Source organism: Castor canadensis, chromosome 2 (genome assembly GCF_047511655.1).
Source record: "Castor canadensis chromosome 2, mCasCan1.hap1v2, whole genome shotgun sequence".
NCBI lineage: Eukaryota > Metazoa > Chordata > Mammalia > Rodentia > Castoridae > Castor > Castor canadensis.
In genome coordinates, this window is record NC_133387.1 from 173,786,596 (window position 1) to 173,805,947 (window position 19,352).

The 19,352-nt window shown below is 45.9% G+C and overlaps 1 protein-coding gene and 1 long non-coding RNA gene across 4 annotated transcripts in view; one reads left to right on the forward strand and one right to left on the reverse strand.

Moving 5' to 3' along the window:
- LOC141420876 (uncharacterized) lies at positions 1-4,713 on the reverse strand. Its single transcript, XR_012445580.1, has 4 exons — positions 4,353-4,713; positions 3,142-3,297; positions 1,810-1,874; positions 1-1,701 (listed from the first exon to the last, which is right to left on the reverse strand). It is a non-coding gene; the product is annotated as an uncharacterized lncRNA (long non-coding RNA).
- The window catches only part of Slc37a2 (solute carrier family 37 member 2), a 26,412-nt gene continuing 10,320 nt past the window's right edge, over positions 3,261-19,352 (forward strand). Inside the window, exons 1-5 of one of the 3 annotated variants that reach the window (XM_074066447.1) lie at positions 3,859-3,981; positions 7,128-7,193; positions 17,905-17,986; positions 18,405-18,498; positions 18,595-18,673. In XM_074066447.1, the coding sequence (XP_073922548.1) occupies positions 17,957-17,986; positions 18,405-18,498; positions 18,595-18,673 (203 nt within the window). In that variant the 5' untranslated portion in view covers positions 3,859-3,981; positions 7,128-7,193; positions 17,905-17,956. The other 2 variants (XM_074066445.1, XM_074066446.1) reach the window with 2 other exon arrangements.

The window sequence follows — 19,352 nt, forward strand, 5'->3', positions numbered from 1 at the left end:
TTATCCTCAGGAGGCTGACCATTGGAGAGCAAGGCTGCCTGTTGCTGGCTGATGGTGTTGTTAAAGCCCATTCTTCAGACTGTTATTAGCCATGAATGCAGTCTTTAGTAAACTGAAGCCCCTATTTTTTAAGAAGTTATGCCAAAGCTTGGACTTTCTTTTCCAAGCGTTCCAGAACTTTAGCTTTTATTGAGAACCAAATCCTTTTGGATATTTAGTTATCTTGTTTATCTTTTGACTGTTGACTGGAAGAAATTTAACAATAATTCTTCCTAGTGAGATTTCAGCATCTGACACTTAAGACAATAGCTTCTTTCATTTTTCTGACACTTTGCTCAACCCATACATACATACCCTATGATTCAACATGTGTTACTACAGTGCTATAACAGTGAGTTAAGTTGTAGATACCACACACAAACACATGCTATTAAAGACTGTGCAGGTGAAACCTATTCTGTTATATCCACTAACCTTTTTTTAAAGACTCCAATCCTTTGATCCTGTATTTTTTCTCATTTATTATGGCCATATTGGCTTTTCTCAGCTGTAATTAAATGATCCTCTTATACTATTATAAATGCATATATAATAATTTCTCTACTAACCAAACTTACATAACATAATCAGGTACTATTACACTTTTTATATACATAATTTTTAATTCTTACAGTCACCCTATAAGATAGATGTTATCTGCATCCGTCAAACATGTCAGAGAAGTAGTAAGTATCTGAGCTGAAATTGGTTCTGAATTCAAACACATGTTCTTTTTGGTATACCACTCTGCCTCTCAATAAAAAGGCCTACTATGAAATTTTATCTTTTGGGTTTTTTTTTTTTTTGGTACTGGGATTTGAACTGAGGGCCGTCACCTTGAGCCACTCCACCAGCCCTATTTTTGTGAAGGGTTTTTCGACATAGAGTCTCATGGAACTATTTGCCTGGGCTGGCTTTGAACCATGATTCTCCTGATCTCTGCCTCCTGAGTAGCTAGGATTACAGGAGTGAGCCACCAGCACCTAGCTGAAATTCTGTCTTTAAAAGATGAAATGAAGCTGGACGTAGTGGTGTACATCTGTAATTTCAGCACTTGAGAGGTAGAGGTAGGATGATTGGGAGTTTCAGGCCTGCCTCAAATCCTGGGCTACATAATGAGACCCTCTCAATAAATAATTATTGTAAATTTCTCCTAATAGCTGAACTCCTACTCCTTTAATCAAAGTTCTGGGTCTTGATTTTATCAAGTGCTGTTCTCTATTTTATAAGATAGAAATGGAAGGAGGGAAATGTGCCCAAAGAAAGATCTTGAATGTATAGTAAAATTTGGGGGTTCTGTTGCCTAATAGCTTATTCTCATGGCATCTGTTCTCAGGCATTCAGGTCCTTTTTGTTCCTTTGAAAAAACCAAGGAGGACACTTGTTGCCATGTCTTAAAAGGCCTTAACAGCTAACTGGCTACTCAAAAAGTCCTGAGTCATCAGTGAAACTTGCTGGCAGTAGGAACTAGTATTTGGTGGGTGAAAAGGCCATCAACTGCCAGCTCTTTTCTCACAAGTGTCTGATACTAGACCATAGTAGGCATTTAAAAAAATTATTAAAAACTGAGGCTCTTTTCCTTTGGTGTCTGATTCAGTAGCTCCTCCCTTTCCTTTTCATTTCCTTTGGATACAGTCACATCCCACAAGATTTGAGAAAGTGCTGTGGAGGGAAGCCAGAAAACAGAAAGATGAGTCAAAAGTAGAGAGGTGCTATCACAGAAAGATGAGTCAAAAGTGGAGAGGTGCTATCAGTGGGTGAAGAGAGTACCTGAGCTGTAACATCCCTCTTTGTCACTTCTCCAAGCAGCAGGTCACAGAGACCATGAGGCACACCTGCAGGAACAAGTGAAAAAGGGTTCCAGTGTGGCTGGGTATGTCCCAGCTGCCATCCTGGCCCCAGAATATACATGGTTGGAATCCATAGGAAGTAACCGGGACAAGGCAAAGACTGTTTTGGGACTGGCCCTGCTCCCCGATACTTGTTGGCACATTATAAAAAACAACTATACTACCATGAGGTCAGGTTCTTAATGTCTCTCAGTTGCAGCACCAGACAAGTATGTCCTCTGAGAGACACCAACATAGCTTCTCTGAAGGGGCATGAAAAACAAGCAGTCATGAGCATTATTTCTTGGCTTCTCTTTGTCTGAAATGGAGATAGATGTCCCACACTACTGAAGTCTGGATAGCAACACCAAGGCTCTGGAGGTGGTCTCTTCCTTTCCTTTGATGATGTCCACCTACTCCATGTGACACTAAGTAACCAGAGCATCCTTGGCTCCTTTGCATTCCAACTTGATCCTTGCAGCTAAGATGCCAACTCACTCTAGTGTATTTAGAATCCCTTAATTAGGGGAGCGGAGGGCTTAACCTGGGGTACTTGGGGTTGCTCACCCAGAGCTGATCCATCATACATTCTGGGACAGCAAGTGTCATCTGGGGTTGCCCCAAGCAAACCAGGACATAAAGTCACCCTACCAGTGTGATAATACTCACCTCACTGACTTGTAAGAATGAAATGGATGTACACCTAGGATTTGATTGACTGAACTGCCATTAGTGACACTCTTCTTTTCAGCACCTTAAAATCACCTGGTATTTGTGCCTCTCATCTATTGCTTTTCTCCTTCCTCTGTTCCTTTATCCCTGTCCTTGGCTTGTGGCCCTCTTCATTTCTGGCACTAGACCCATGCCCTTGACTGCTAGCATTAACCTAGGGTTTTATAACTCTGCTTACCCTCTTTTTACTTCACACCAGGGCTGGCACCGGCCAAGCCCCTTATTCTGGGTCCTCCCCTGTTGAGTGGAACTGTTGCTTCACTTCCCTGATCTTGCTCTCAGACCTAGACACTCCTAGGAGACAGGGGCAAAAGAAATTAGAGCTGAAAACCATTTGTACAGACTAGGAATATTCCTAGTTTATATGCTGTTAACATGTTTATTTTTCAGGTGACTATTTCCCTTTCCATCCTTCTGTAGTTCACCCTTGATTTCTTATACAAGGATCTCACACGATGCTTTTTTTAATGCTTTTTAGGTGCTGGGGATCCACCCAAGGCCTTGCACGTGCTACCAGCGAGCTACACCTCCAGCCCCATACCTTCTTTTTACACGTGGAAACATGCCCTGAAATCTGCATGCTGTCCGCCATTCAATGCCCCTTCAATGCGCACAGAAGTCCTTGCCTGGTAGCTCTTCACTGCCGCCTGGCTGCTTGCCTTCAGAATGGAAAGCAGGCGTGACATCAACACTGTCCCTGTGGGGAGGAAGGGGTGGTGTAGGGGAAGGGAGAAGCACCCGACTGGCTCAGTAAGTAGTTTAGAATGAGTGGGGCAAGACCTGAAGCCTGGGAGAGTGAGTTTGGGGCCAAATTTTGTCTCCCTGAAATTTTTTTCTGGGCTCTCCGGGGATCCCCACACTTAGATCAAGAAGATGTGGGGAACACTGTGTGGCAGTTGTCAGGCTCTGTGTCGGGGCTCACTCCTGAGGAAAGGGAGCTCTGTGGGGACAGCAGCAGGCAGGCGGGACAGTCACACAAGCTGATAAGGTCTGGGATTACTGTTTTCGGTTCCCCGGCGGGCAGGGAGGCGGAAAGTGCAGGGAAGAAAGATGAGCCCGGGGAAAGGGAGCTGTCAGTTCCTCGCGGGGAGGCAAAGCGCAGAGGAAACGTGAGAGGGAGCGTGATCGAGGGATGGCCAGCCGGTTTGCGCTCGGCCCAACCCAGAGGCCGGTCAGGTGCAAGGGGCGGGGGCTCGCGTCCCGGGGCTGCGGGGCCTGGGCGGGCCAGCCCGCGGGGCATTTAAACCCTGCTGGCGCCAGCCGGGGACACGCGCCGGCTCTGTGCCCTCCGTGGACTCAGCTTCGGGTACCAGCCTGGCAAGATGCGGTCCTCCTTGGCTCCGGGTATCTGGTTCCTCCGCGCCTTCTCTAGGGACAGCTGGTGAGCGGGGCTCGGGGACCGAGGGAGAGGGAGGCGCGCTAGCCGCGAGCAGCTCGCCGGGGGCGGTGACCACAGGAGCTCGGGAGGTGCGGGCACCGCGGGGCAGCCTCGGGAGACCAGACTTGGTCGGCCGGTGTCCCTAAGCCATCGGGATGGGTTAGAGTTCTGGCAGGATCTGGCTTCTTCAGTGGCGCCAGCCTGGGAGCATAACACAGACACCCTACCGAACTCCGCGATCCTCCAGACCTCCCAGTGACCCTGGTGAAGAGTAAGCTGCCAGTGAGACTCTCCACGTTTCCCATTTGCCATCCTCATCTCCACAAATACACGCACGCACACCAGAGTCCCTTCAGAGCCCCTCCCTTTCTTACCTCTGAGCAGCTAGGAGATCTGGACTTGCTGGCTGGGGAACTGAGGCCAGAGGTTGATTGAGTAAAAGGTGGTCATGGTAGTTGTTGCGTGTCCTTTTTAGTTTATCTTTGGGTAAATCAGAATCAGAGCTCAGTGGTCCTGGGAGCTTGCCTGGAGGCCCTGAGAGACATACTGGGCAAATGAACGTCTCTGGGAGCAGAGCTGCAGCTGCTTCACAGCTGGGTGGTCACTCCAAAACCGGTGAGCCCACTTTCATAGTAGCTGTCCTCCGGACTGCAGGAGGCCACCCACGAGTTGGACTGGCATAGGTGTAGAGGGTTTCAGCCACTCTTCATCAGAACAGTTTGTGGCAGTGTTTGCTTGGTCTGCAGTGTTTTTAAAATATTTGGGTAATTGCCATTACTTACAAATGATAAAACAGAACAAAAATAGCTAGATTTCTGGCTTCTGTTGGAAAACAGAAGATGTAGCAGTGCCAAACTTAAGTACCCAAATTACATCACTAGGAGGTAGCATCGCCTTTAGATAAGGCAGACACTTTTAAGGTGATCAGTCTGTCACCTTAAAAGTCTTCGTTCTGGGCCCTCCCAGTCCTGGGCAAACAGGACACTCGATCACCCTAGGCACTTTGAATTGGTGATAGTACTCATCATTTCCAAACTTCTTCACTTATTTTGATTACTTACCTGGCCCTTTTTGAGTTTGGGACTGTTAAAAGATTTCTTTTTTTTGCAGAAAGAGATAAAATCATGAGTCTCATAAGGATATGAAAATGAACATCTGCTAAAAATTGTATTTTAACTCACAATGAAGGAGCGACAAGATGTTATGATCGGATCAAAAGAAGATCCAGAGAGGAGAATGGGGCGTTAGTAGTACTCAGTATGGAGTTTCAGTTTGCAAAGACAAAAGCATTACTGGACGGTGGTGACGGCTGCATGATAGTGTGAATGTACTAAATGGTGCTAAACTGGCGCACTTAAAATGGTTAAAATGGCAAATGTTGTCATATGTATTTTAACACAGTTTTTAAAAAGCACAATCCAAAGAACATACCAATCAGTGGGCCAGGAATATTAAGGACGAACTGTTTTTCCAGAGACTGAGATGGAAGACTATTGGTTTCACACGACCTATTGGTTAGCTGCCACTTCAAAGAATTGCAAAATAGCTGAAGGTCAGGAAAAGCTAGAATAAGGATAAATGAAAGGCTACATTCAGATAACTTGGAGGGTGTCCCCTAGACAATGCATGTTTTTTTTTTTCCTCCACAGACTCCCCTGTTTTGATAAAAAATAATCTCCGAGAAAGATTATTCTTGATCACAAAATAAAGCTGATCTCATTGGATTTGATCTCATTATGCACAGTAAGAGTGTTAATTAACCAGATTGGGTATGCTAACTTTGCCCTGACGGAAGTTTTTGTAAGGAATCTATGGACTGGACTCTAAAAATAGTGTTTTATTATTCATTGTAATGAGATTAGGAAGACAGGCCAAGAAACTGTCTTTACTAGGTTTTACCTGCTGTGCCTATAAATTTGGACAAATCCCTTTCCTCTCAAGGTCCCCCAAATATCCTAATAAGGGCCCTGGGCCAGCCAAAAATAAATGATCTCTCTTTGACTATAAGACTAAAAATCCAGTAAACCACTTTCCTTCGGAGTGTTTTATTAGTGTTGGCTTCATACAGTGAACCTTAGTTCACTGATTAAATGGGCATCTTTGTCAAATATAACATTTCAGGCAAGGCCTGGGTTACATAGCCAATTTTTCTAAATATGCCCTGGTTAAAAAAAAAAGTATAGATTCTTACTGGACTTTTGCAAATAGCCATATCACCTTGAAAAGCAAGAACACCCAGTAAGAGTTTCTGACTTCTCAGCCCTAAGTTCAAACCTCAGTACCTCAAAAAAAAAAAAAGTTTCTGACTTCAAGGAAAGAGTTAGGTAGGGAGGATGAGATATGTATTAATGCTTCATTTCTGCTTACAAAAGTACAGAATCTTCTAAATTGTTATAAGTTGTGGATCACCTAAGAGGAAGGTTTTCCTTGTACTGACATCCTGAATGGAACATTATAACTATTTCAAACATAATGACAGTCATTGCATTTAGTCATATGTGATTAATTCTGTTCCACTGAAATCTTGTGTTAGCAATCTCTGAAATCCATCTTTTCTTGACTAAAGACTGCTGGGAACTGCTAACTCTATTAGTATGTTCTTATAGTTCTTATAGTTCGTATAGTTGTCCAAGTGGTGCCATCAGAACCCTGTACCCAAGAGTAAGTGCTTGGTGCAGTGTTATTGTTAATGATAAAATATTTTGTGCTATAGCTGATTGTAGGAAACATCAGCAAAACAAAAACAATGACAGACACTCAAAAATTTCTGGTTAATGTATTGATAACTTTCAAAAGTGAATGATCTGATGAAAATTCATGACAAGAATAATACAACTGACAAGATTTGTTTGTTCCTATAGTATGCAAAATAAAAACAAGCTAGTACAAACAACAAAAAAAATCTAGGCAGTGTCTAAAAACATAATAAGACTAATTTCAAAGAAGACAATGAACACTGCATCAACTTTTAAAATAGATGAAGATAATTTTTACAAAGGAAAAGACTAAAGACATAACATAAAAATTTTGAGATGTAATTTACATAATATGCCAAAAATATCAACTATAGAGAGTTAATGAGTTTAGAGTAAGTTCTTAAACATTTGTATTTGAATAAAACTCTAGGAAAATCTGATACACATCCACAGGTGAACACCACTGGCCTGGTCTGGAAGATGCTAGATTCAAACTAAAGGAGTAAAGCTGCATCCCAGGTAACATTTTCAATTGAAACTGAAATCATGACTGATTAAACTGTGTTGTCCTAAGATAAAGCACCAGTCCAGTGCTGATAAATAGAAACATATCCTGGACAGAGAGGGCATTCAGAGTCCACAGAACTCATGCAGCAATATTCTGAGCCTTCTGAAGTATTTCTGTAAATACAGAAATAATTCTGTATGAATTTAACCTAGACAAAGACTATATCTTCTGATTTGACAATTTATTCCCATGCATAGATCAATAATAGCACATCAAATAGACCTATTTTTTAGCACCTCTCTTTAAAAGGTAAAAGAACAAATCTTTGTCATTTTTTTCAAGGACACTGTTTTTGAAAATAATACCAATAAACTCATCAAAACTGAGCCAGCTTTGGCAAAATTTTAACACAATTGTTTCTTTCCAGACTCATTATTTACCCACTTTGTCCTCCAAAGCAAATCAAATTCCTGTTCCATAAAACTAATACTCAGATTTTGTCCCTCACTATCCTCTGTCTTATTCTGGATAACCTAGTCATTATACTTTAGGATAAAACTGCTCTTTTTTTTCACTGAATAAACAAAACCACACCTCATTTCTGTGTATATAAAGTACCTCTCTGCCATTACTCTTTCTAGTAGATTCTATTTTGTGTATATTAACCATTTACTTATTTATTTATTTTGTGGAGCCAGCCTTGTGCAAGCTAGGCAATTGTTCCACCACTGAGCAACATTCCCGTCCTAATTATTTGTATCTTTTAACCAAACTACTTACATTTCAGAGAAAAGGTGGAGAGAGTGGATCACTGCAAATAATCTATCACATATTAGCACTTTAGAAGAGCTCAGGAATACACATAACAACTTTTTTTTTTTTTTAATATTTTGGTGGTACTGCGGTTTGAACTCAGGGCCTTGTGTGCTTACTAGGCAGGCACTCTTAACACTTGAGCCACACCTCCAGCTCTTTTTGCTTTAGATATTCTTCTGGCTGGCCTGGATGACAATCCTTCTGATCTCCATCTCCTAAGTAACTAGGATTATAGGCGTGGGCCACAGTGCCCAGCATAACACAGCTATTTATAGCCACACACATCACTTGCACACTTCTTAAAGTGTGAATTTAACTGTGTTCTCCAACATCTCCAAAATTCAAGGCAGACCTGGATTGGAATCCTTTCACCACTGTGTAGCTTTTGTAACTTTGTGGAGCCTCAGTTTCCTCATCAGTCAAAGCAAGGTGGTTCTAGGGATAAGTATGACAGCATATATACACATGCTTGATGTCCTGTGGCAGGGAGAGGGTACTCCATAGATGTTCGCTTCCTTCTTTTCTGATGAGTATGGGTTTGGACTCCTCTCAAGTACAAACAAGATGTAGTTCTGCTGTGGTGCCTTATTGTGCTGATCTCTGAGGCCTGCAGAAACAATGAAGATTTGGTCCTACCTTCCTGAGATGACAGGTAAAGCTGTGGAGGGGTGTGTATACATAAATCAGCAATTTTATTTTTACGTTTTATTTTTTTGCCGTGCTAGGGGTGGAACTCAGAGTTTCACACATGCCAGCAAGCTGTCTACCACTGAGCTACATTACCAGCTCAAGTCAGCAGTTTATTTATTTAGATATTGGGGCTTAAACTCATGGCCTTTACCTTGAACCAATCCACCAGTCCTATTTTTGTAAAAGGTTTTTTGAGATAAGGTCTCATGGACTTCTTTGCCTGGGCTGGCTTTGAACTGAAATCCTCCTGCTCACTGCATCCTGAGTAGCTAGGATTACAGGCGTGAGCCACTGGTGCCTAGCTACAAGTCAGCAGTTTTAGAAGGCATGTGTTGAGTGCCAGAGGGTGATGTTCCATATGTACTATATGTTTTATGTATGTATTTATTTATTTATTTTGCGGTACCAGAGATTGAACTCAGGGCCTAACCTTGAGCCACTCCACCAGCCCTTTTTGGAAAAGGGTCTTTTTGAGATAGGGTCTTGTGAACTGTTTGCCCAGGCTGGCTTTGAACCTCATTCCTTCTTATCTCTGCCTCCTGAGTAGCTAGGATTACAGGTGTGAGCCACCGGCACCTGGCTGTACTATGTATTTTAAAGTTCAATTGAATTGACTTTAAAAAAGGCTGGCTCTTTGAGTATGCCTGATACATGAGGTGTTAGAGATTATTGGTGTAAATTACCTGGCATACAGGAAGCATTCAATAAGTGCTGGCTCTTACTATCATGGTCAGTCATAATATTATATTCAGATATGTTATTATATAATATTATTACAGGTGGATGTTAGTCCAACTCACATGTTTTGCATTAAACAAAATGTAGGCTGGCATGGAGGCAAACAAGATAAAGACTTATAGCCTTACCTAAAGTTAGAAATGAACCTGTAAAAGTTATTGCTTTCACATGTCCCAAAGCAGAACAATGAAACAGAAGGGAAGAAAATGGTGGCAAGCTAGAAGGTTGAAGGGCTCTGGGCCTTGGACTTATCATCTATAAAATGGGGATCACGACAGTGCCTACTTCATAAAATTGCTGAAAGGTTTAAATGAGGCACTACCTGTAAAGTATTTACATTGGTGCCAGGCTGACGCTAAGCATCAAGTAAAACTGTTGACTATTATTCACTTTCCTACTACCATGTGCCTGGCAGTGTTAATGTGTATTTTTTATAGAGCTGTTAATGTTCTCAAGGAACATATAAGTAAAATAAGGCAAGGAGTTGTTATGTAGCCTGTCCAGCATCAAGTAGCTGGTAAACGACGACTGAGCTGGAGTTTGGATCTATATCAGTCTGACTCCTAAGCCTGTGACTTTCCCATGATAGTGTGGGGTGGGAAAAAGTCATGTGGCCATTTGGTCTTAGACAAATTAATCTCTCTTAGGCTCCATTTCTTTAACTACAAATGAAAAATGGCAATGTATCTATATCTCAGAGTTTTGGTGAAATAGTGAGAAACTGTTTGAAGCACTTAGCCTTTGCTAGATGCAAAGATGTAAGTTTCTGTGGTGGAAGGCACTCATCCCTGGGGAGGAATTAGTGGGTCTGGAAGTCTTTGTCCAGGGACTGGTAATAGCCAGCAAGAGCTTAGCCTTCGTAAGAGGGAGCTATCTCTGGAGCTGAGGCCAGGAAGCAGGTGGCACCAGGTACGCAGAAGAAGCTCCATCTAAGCACAGTTTGAGAGTGGAATTTCCACCCAGCAGATGTTACTCCTCTTCCACCTGTTAGGACGGGGGTGGATAGCCTGTTCATAGCCACCAAATGCCTAAAGGATCCCTCACCCTGGGCCTGCCCAGTTCCCTGCCTTCTATGCCAGTGTCTGTGTGGGCATGTCTGGGGGAAGCTGGCAACATGGCAAATTTCCAGAGAGATGACAGGCTGCTGTTTATGGGGCTGGGCACATTTCCTGGGGCCCAGTGAGGGGGAACAGCTCAGGACCTGGAGAAGAGAAGCCTGTGGGAGAAGAGAAGCCTGTGGGAGGAGAGAGCAGGATGATACAGCAGCTGGATAAGCAGGAATGGGTGTGGAGGGGGGACAGATTGGACAGGTAGAAGGAGCAGTAGTTGAGAACTCCCACACTGTCTGTTTTCCCCACATCCTTGGGGACTGGACAAGGCCAAGGCTAACAAATGGTTCTGTCCTGTGGTGTTGGCTAGGAAGACAGAGGAGAAAGACATCTAGACACACGATCGAAACAAGGGATGCTGTGTGTTCCATTTATATCCATGATTATCTCGGTTACTCCTTACTACAATCTTGTGCTGCAGTTTGTTCTCTAAACTATAAGAAGACCAAACTGAGACTTAGGTTAAACAAGTTGCCCAAGGTCACAGAAAGTAGGAGAACAAAAAATGAAGATAGCCTCTTTTTGTCTAAGTCTGATGTCTTTTTCCCTATCCTGCAGTGGCCCCAGATCAGATCTGATGCTTCGGGTGCTGCCCATGTAGCTTTCTCTTGTCTTACTCTCCTCATTCCTGTAAAGAGGGTCATGGTCAAGACAGTAGAGAGAGCTGCTTAAGATGAGCTGTGATGGTAGAGCTTCTGTAAAAAGGAATGAGGGATCCTGAAGGCTCTGCCTATTCTCTCATCTCCAACCCCCCTCACCAACCCCCCCCTCCCACTGAGCATGTGACATTGCAGGTCCCTTCCCCCACCCCCTTGTGATTGCAGCCTCTTTGCTTCCTTCCTCTTCCAGCCTGCAGTTTCCTCTTTCCAGGGCAGACCTGTGTGCACCCCCCTGGCTTGGGTGAGGCTATCTGACTCAGGCTGCATGAACTGGTCTAGGAGGTAGCAAAGGGTTTAGAACAGTCTACATGTTTGACCAAGGTCTTCTTTCTTCAGTCAAGCTGAACCAACTGAATGCTGAGGTCTGAGACAACCAGTCCCAAAGTAACAACAGAATTGAGGACAGACACCAGGGGTACAGCCCCTGAAGCCAGACCTCCATCTGATTGTCACTAAGTTGGTGTGTGTATGGGATCTGGGGTGGACAGTCTCACTGCTCTTTCTAGCCTCTGGCTCATGCCTTGTGCTCTGGGTCCCTTGTGATCACGAATGGGTGAGTATGAGGCTAGGGCTAGGCTTTCAGAGAATATTGAAGGAATGGCCATTATCTTACCTACCTGGGAAGGACTACAGCTCTGCCATTGTCACCATTCTCCCATCTGTGCTATTTGCATAGCCTTTCTTCAGAAGAAAGTGGAACTTACACCTGTTGGCCTACTCTTTTGAACCCCAAAACTCGCACTCTTCCCGGTTATCTTGGTTGCCTAAGTGAAGCCTCACACCGTAGTTTAAAGCCCATGTCTTTTCATTCTTTTGGAGCACTCGTGGTTCTATTCAGCTTCTCAGAGCAGAAGAATATACCTTATATTTTCTGCTTTCCTGAAAAAAAAGATTATCATCTTAGCCATGAAATTCTACAATGTTCTGGGTTCCTGTGGCTACCAGCCAATGGTTCCTTCTCTGGGAAGGATCTTGGGCCCAAGCTCTGAGTCAACTCAATCTCTTTGAGCAAGCACTCAAGAGCCAGCTAGAGGAAGGGGTTAACGAGCAGAGGATTCTGTGGGCCTCTCCCTGCCCCAAGAGAGCTTTGTATGCTCCATCCTCAGAGGCCTTCCTTGAGGCCTGGCCTGTCTCTGTTGTCTTGAAAGCTGAAGGCCTGACTCTCTGGACTCTGGTTCTGGGTATGCATTCCTGGCAGGCCTTTCCCGACCCGGGCATCTCCCAGTGTATCCTCCGAAGCCAGGAGGGTTTGATAGAATGCACAGATGGTGGCACCATCATCACTGGCCCTGGTCTGGTTCTTATTGCTCCCAGCCCTCAACCTTTTTCAGATCTGCTAAATTCAAGACCCAGGTATGCTAGCCTGTAATTGGGAGGCTGAGGCAGGAAGATTTGAGTTTGAGGCCAGCCTGGACTATATAGTAGGACCTGTCTCATAAAAAAAAAAAAAAAAAAAAAAAAAAAAGTCTGCTGACCCCAGAATAGGTGAGTTCATTTTCTCAGGGGAAGTGCCAAGATCACCTGCAGCCACAGCCAGCCCATCCTCTTGTGTGTCCTCCTGGGCAGCCTTGGATACTTACCACTGATTGAGGCAGGAGGCTGCAGTGGTGTGTCACTGAGAGAATTTAAGTCATCATTGACCTTAGGTGGTAGTCAGAACTGTCAGCAAAGTAGTTGCAAAGCAAGGAAGAGAGATATAGAACATACACTAGTGGGTAGCCACTCACAGGGAGAAGGGGCCAGAGACCCTCTGCTGGGCTGGTTCTTGTTGGTTTATTTGTTATTGTAGTGGTGGGGATGATAGGTCCTGGGACCTGGGGAGTGTTGTTTGTTTGTTTTTGATCCATTGTTACTTTAGCACACCCGGTTCCCTCCTCCTCCCCCTCTGGAAGCATTCTTAGTGCAATGTCTTAACAACGTCAGTAAAATCATTACTATGTTGCTTCCAAGGAGTAAGGACTGTCAGCTAATAGTTAAGAGATAGCTAGTTTCCAAAAACCCTTGTTCCTTCCTATTATTGCTTATACTCGCTCTTCAACAAAACTAGAGATAAGGGCAAAATAGTTTCTGCCAGGTATCAAGGGGGTGGGAGGAGAGGGAGGGGGCGGAGTGGGTGGTAAGGGAGGGGGTGGGGGCACGGGGGAGAAATGACCCAAGCATTGTATGCACATATGAATAAAAAAAAAAAAGAGAGGTAGTTCCCCTCTCCTTCTGACTTGGCTATTCAGTAGCCAGTAGCTGGTGGGGGAGCTGAGACTCAAAGAAGTGACTCCTCTTGCTACCAGAGACTTAGAGGGTCATGGGGCATCTGGCCCCACCTGGAATCACTTGGCGGCCTTGCTCCTAATGTTCAGCAGCTCCTGGCCTGCTTGCCCAGCTGGGCCCTGCACTGGGACTGCCATCTGTCCCCTCACAGCTATGCATGTTTTGTACCCTTTTCCCTTCCTGGGGCCTCTTGATTCTGAAGGGAAGGACTTGTGAGAAGAGAAGTGAAACCTGTGGGTCCTGCCTGCTGCAGGAACGCTCACTGTCTGGCTTTGAGCTCAGCAGCCTTGGCCTCAGCATAACCCAGCCCTTAACTTGCCCCTTGTCCACAGGCCCCTTTGAATGATGGCACTTGGACCTTTTTCTCAGAATATCTGACAAAGCAGGACACAGGACTAGGAGGAGGCCTAGCCCTAAGTGTGCTGGGCCCAGTCAGTAGTATGACTTTGAGCTCATCCCTCCATCCTCTGGAGTCCATGTAGGAAGTCCCAGAGAAAACCAGTACCAGGCCTAGCACACACAGCACAGCTGAGGACCCCTGGCCTAGGAGTTATGACTCTCCTACTCACTTGGGGCTCAGGTTTTCTGTTGGAGGATAAAGTCTAGGTTGGGCAGGCCCTAGAGGAAGGAAGGACTGAAAATCACAGGTCAGGATGCCAGTGTGAGCCCTGCTGATCCTCCTGTCTTGAGGGAGTGGTGTGAAGGCCCTACCAGACCAGGGTCATTTCCCAGTACCACTGCGGGCTCCCCTGTAGACCTTCCACTCACCCCTGACAAGGCGAGGGCACTAGCAGCCTCAGGCCTTTATGTCCATGGAGAACAGGTATGCATCCTAGAGAGGTGGGGAGCCAATGCTGGCCTCCAAATATCTACCTTCCAGGTGAATCTAGGACCTAGAACTGTAGTTCGGTAGAGTTTGGTGCCTTCCATGGCTCCTGCAACAGCGCAGCAAGGGCTGCCTCAGCTCCCTTCAGCTCTGCTTCCTCACATGCAAATCTGAAACAACACTAGCTGCCACATTTAAGCAACCAGTGGGTGTCAGGAATGCTAGCAGGCCAGTAATAGACATCGTCTCACTAACTTATCAGTAGTCTATAAAGATAAGTGATAAATGGACAGTTTTTAGTGGAGCAAACAGGTTTAAGAAAGGAAACAGCCTGATTCCTAAGTCCTTAGTCATTTCTCTTATAGCCATCAACTTCTTGAAATATACCACTTAGGGGGCCTTGAAATGCTCTTGTGTGTCCAGCTGGCAAGATGGAAAATTGGCCCTGTCCTGCAGTGAGGAAGGCTGTCTGGGCATCCCACAAATGTTATTAAGGGTAGAGCCCTGTGGATCACCCCTGGATTTGCCTGGCTGGTGCCCATAGCACCCTGACCTAGGACATGCCAGCCGCTCCAGTGCATTCCCATCATCCTCAAGAGATACCCAAACTCTACTGCTTGGCATCCAAGACCCTGAACTCACCTGGGCCTTGCCTCTTCCCAGCTACTACTTCCACACTTGGCAGTCCCACCTTCCAGATATCCTGAACTATGCCGTGTTCCCAAACAGGTAGTGTTATTTCACGCTTCTGTGCCTTTGTACACACTTCTTCCTCTCCCTGGCATATCTCCCTGCCCAGCCTTGGTTGGCCTGGATGCCTCCTACTTATTTTTAAAGTCATACCTCTGGGAATCCTTGCCTGACACTACTTCCATCCTACTGAGGTTGGTGCCTCTCTCTGAGCTCCTGTGTCATGCAGTCAAATCAATTCTGTGTGTCTGTCTTCCCACTGATCTGGGAGCTCCAGGAGGACAGAGATTCTCTCCCTTCTTCTCCCCCGCTTTTTTTTGTTTGATATAGAGTCTCACTGTGTAACCCGGGTTAGCCTGGAGTTTGTGATCCTCCTGCCTCAACCTCCTGAGTGCTGGGATTACAGGCTTGTGCCTCCATGCTCAACTTAGAGATCCCTTTAATCATCTTTCTTAGTATCTCTGGATCTCTAATGTGGTACTAGGGCATGGTAGGCACATGGGCAAGTGAAAGAGCAGTTTTGTTTTTGCCAAGAGAATCAGGATGTTAGAGATGGGCACAAGTGTGTCTGTTCTCTGGCACAGCTCCTCCTACCTGTGGTTGGGAAGGACAGGAGAACACCTGGTACCACAGGCAAGAGAAAGTCAGGGAATGGTGGGCTGAGGCTTTCCTTGCTGGGCAGCTCCTGGTGCAAGGGTTGAAAAGGTGTGGTAGTGGGAAGTTGGGGTGGGTAGTGAAGGATTGCCAGCAGCTTTCTTTGCTTTCTTTGGCTCTGCCTGGCTTCTGAGAGGGCTCAGCATATCTGTTGAGCTTGGCTTCCCAGCCAACAGCAGGCTCCATAACTGGTCAAAGCCTTACTGCAGGGCCTATCAGGGGCCTCAGTGGGACCTTGGTTCCTGGAGGTCTTTCAAAACCAGAGAAGATAGGATTTATCACTATGGTCAGAGGCCACAGGTCCTGGTAAGGGCCCTGGCACCTGCATGTAGTCAGCCATGGTAGACTCAGCTGAGGTCTGGGATTCTTTAAGGGGGTATCACCAGGGATCTGGGGACTAGGATAAGGGTAAAAAAAAATCTAGAACCATCTATGCACAATTGATAAGAAAACTGGAGGCATAAATGGCTCACACAGTAAGTGAGAGGCATCACTCAAAGCTTTCTGTTTTTTTTCTGGACCAGGCAGGGTACTGGCCTGATGTTATCTGTAGGGTCACAGTTCTCTTGAATCTTCTACTCTTTGCAGAGGCCAGTTGGGCACCCTCTCCAATTCTCTCAAAGAAACCTACAAGTCCCTGAATTAGGAATCATGAGTCATTTGGCAATTATGAGTCCAGAAAACTTCTGCCACCAAGCTTGCTAATGCCAGTCACTGTGACAGCACTTGAGGTCCTTAGAAGATTTTTGTGACCTACCCAGGTGCTTCTGGGAACTAGTAGCCAAGGAGGCTGGGTCTTCCAAAGGGTAGGAATTCCATTCTTTTTTTTCTTCCTGCTTCAGTCTCCTGAGTGCTGAGATTGCAGGTGTGCCTCACCATACCTAGCTTAGAACTTCATTCTTATTGGAATGGAAAGATAGTAAAAAATTTTAAGCAAAGTAATGAAGAAGGGCATGTTCAAGTTCATTTTCTTAAGACGATAAACTGGAACAGGCATTAGAGAGAATGGAGACAGAGACTCATGTAGGGAGCTCATGGGGAGGGGTGAAATAAGAAGAGACCTGATAATCCAGCCCAAATTCAGGTTTGCTGAAACACCCTTTATTTCACAAGGGATATAGCCTGCATTGCTTCATGGCATGTTTGGGGGAAGTGAGCTTGGGATTTGGAGGCAGGTTCTAGAGGGGGTACGGTGAGCATACAGTGTCTGAGGGTCTGCCCTCAGGTTCATGGAGCTGAGGGAAGGGGTTCCAGGGTCCTCCCACCTTTGTCCTCCACCCTTCTCATGAGATCTTTAATGAGCCAGAGACATAGCTCTTCCCTAATGTCTGACCCTTTCTCCCTGCCTCTAGGGAGGCATTCCTTTTTTCTTTCTGGTTTTTTAATTTTTGGTAGTGCTGGGACCGAACCCAGAATCCTGAGCATATAAACATGCACTTGACCCCCGAGATGCATGCTCAGCCCCCATTCTGAGGTCTATTTTCCTTGTACTTCCTGGCTCCCGCTGCTGACTGAGCTCAGCTGATGCCCTGCTGGGGAAGCAGACAGTGACTCAGGCAGGCTCTGAAGGCCCTTCCTCAGACCTGTGGCTGTAGAGCAGTGGAAACTTTGTGGGGTGCATGACTGGACTGTTCTTTCCATCTGGCCAGCACATGGGAGGAAAAGCAGGGCAGGAGAGGCACATGGAATGTGTGAGCCACAGAGGAAAAAAATGATCCTTGTGTCCAGTGGACCAGCCTGGGACTAGGAGAGAGGGGACTTGGGTTCTACCCCCAGCTGCTCTGGTTGACTCAACTTTTAACTGTGAGCTGGGCTCTAACTGCTATGTTTTAAGTTTAAGGGGTGTATTAACTCCACTTTGAAGACAGAAACTTCTCCCCTTTAGCTCCCTCCCCCTCTATCATTTCTGACATTTAGAAAATGATCCCAATTCCCTGTGGCCACCTCTAAGGTATACTCCCAGATTCAGAAGTACCTTGCCTTGGTGGGGTCCCAGAGGAGCAGAGGGTATGGAAGGCAGCAGGCATAGGGCAGGTGCCACCCCTCAGAGTGCAATGCCTAGTGAGCACCCAGCCAGTTCTGCCAGAAGCCTCAGAAGCCCCTTGTTCCAAGCCTCCTGGCTTCTGCCCCAGGAACTTGTGCCTAGAAAAGAGCCCAAAGGTAGAGATTTGGTGGTGCTGAGGTTCTGGACTGCCAGAGCCTGCACAATGAGATGCTGCTTTCTTCTTTTGGAAGCCATGTTTCTGCTAACGTGGATGCTTGTCTTCTCCTGCAGGTTCCGTGGCTTCATCCTGCTGCTCACCTTCTTCATATATACCTGCTATCACATGTCCAGGAAGCCTATCAGCATTGTCAAGGTGAGGTTGGCTGGTAAGGCTCTGCAGACACACACATAGGCAGAATCTTCTGGACCTCAGGCCATCACCATCCAACAAACCTAACCCTGGTCACAGAGACTGCTTCTTCCCCCTGATGGATGCCTACTGTTGGTGCTCCTTTTGAGTTTATTCACCAAGACAATAGAATCAGGGGGTGTGGATGGGATGAGACAGAAGGTGCCCAGGGACCTGTAGGTTCTGTTCATAGGTCTGATGTGGCTACCTCCCCCTGTGGTCAGTCCCTGCTGAAGGAGGTACTGCCAAGAGGGAGCATGGACTCTGATGGGGAGACAGGATTGCTGTTGTTTGGAGTAGGAAGTTGTTTGATCCTTTATGGGCCAAGTGAGCTCTGGATTGATGAGATGACCCCTGACCTAAGCATGCCATTGCCTTCCAGAGCCGTCTACACCAGAACTGCTCAGAGTTGATCAACCCTATCAATGACAGTCACAGTTTCAATGATACTACATGGTGTAACTGGAGTCCATTTGGTAAGAACAGGGCATGTTGCTCTTTTCCAGAAAGGAAAGAGCTTCCTTCAAGGGCAGCTAAGCAGCCAACTTTCTGTTTCTCCCATCTGCTTTCAGACAAAGATGACTACAAGGAGTTACTGGGGGCTGTGGACAATGCCTTCCTTGTGGCCTATGCCATTGGCATGTTTATCAGGTAAAGCAGGGCAGAGCTTGGGCCCATCCAATGTGGGATAGTTCAGAGCTGCCACCTCCCCTGACTGATCTGGAGGCATCAGGCTAAGGGAAAGCTGATAGCTCTTCCAGGAGGGAATGAGGCCAAGACTTCTGCCCAGGCCATCAGCCTCCTTTCCTCACAGTACCCAACAAGACTGTTGGCAGCCCTTTTTCCTAGAAGGTTTTCTGGATGCTCCTTTTGAGTTGATTCACTCAGATAGCAGCACTGGTTGGTATGGATAGGGGTCCTCTGAGGATGACCTTGATGTAGAGATGCCCAGGAAGATCCTTCAGGGCTGTGTTTAAACTAGTACAGCCAGCAAGGGTCTATCATAACAAGCCTGGAGCTCTTTCAAGGAATCATAAGTAGATAAGGTGGGTGTGGTTTTTAAAGAGCTCACAGCTAAGTGGAGTGACCCACAGGTCAACAGTTAATTTTAAAACAATGAGGTAGTTCTAGGACAGAGGTGGCCATCAGGTGATCTGGGAGCTCTGAGGTAGTCATGCAGTCCAAGTTGGGGGTGGAGAATAGAGATTAGGGAAGGCTTCTTGGAGGTGATGCACCCGGAGCTGGTAAAGAGCCCATGGGCCTGGCAGTAGAGAAGGGGATCCAGGCAGCAGGCACAGCATGAAGACAGTAAAGCAGAGGAGAAACAGTG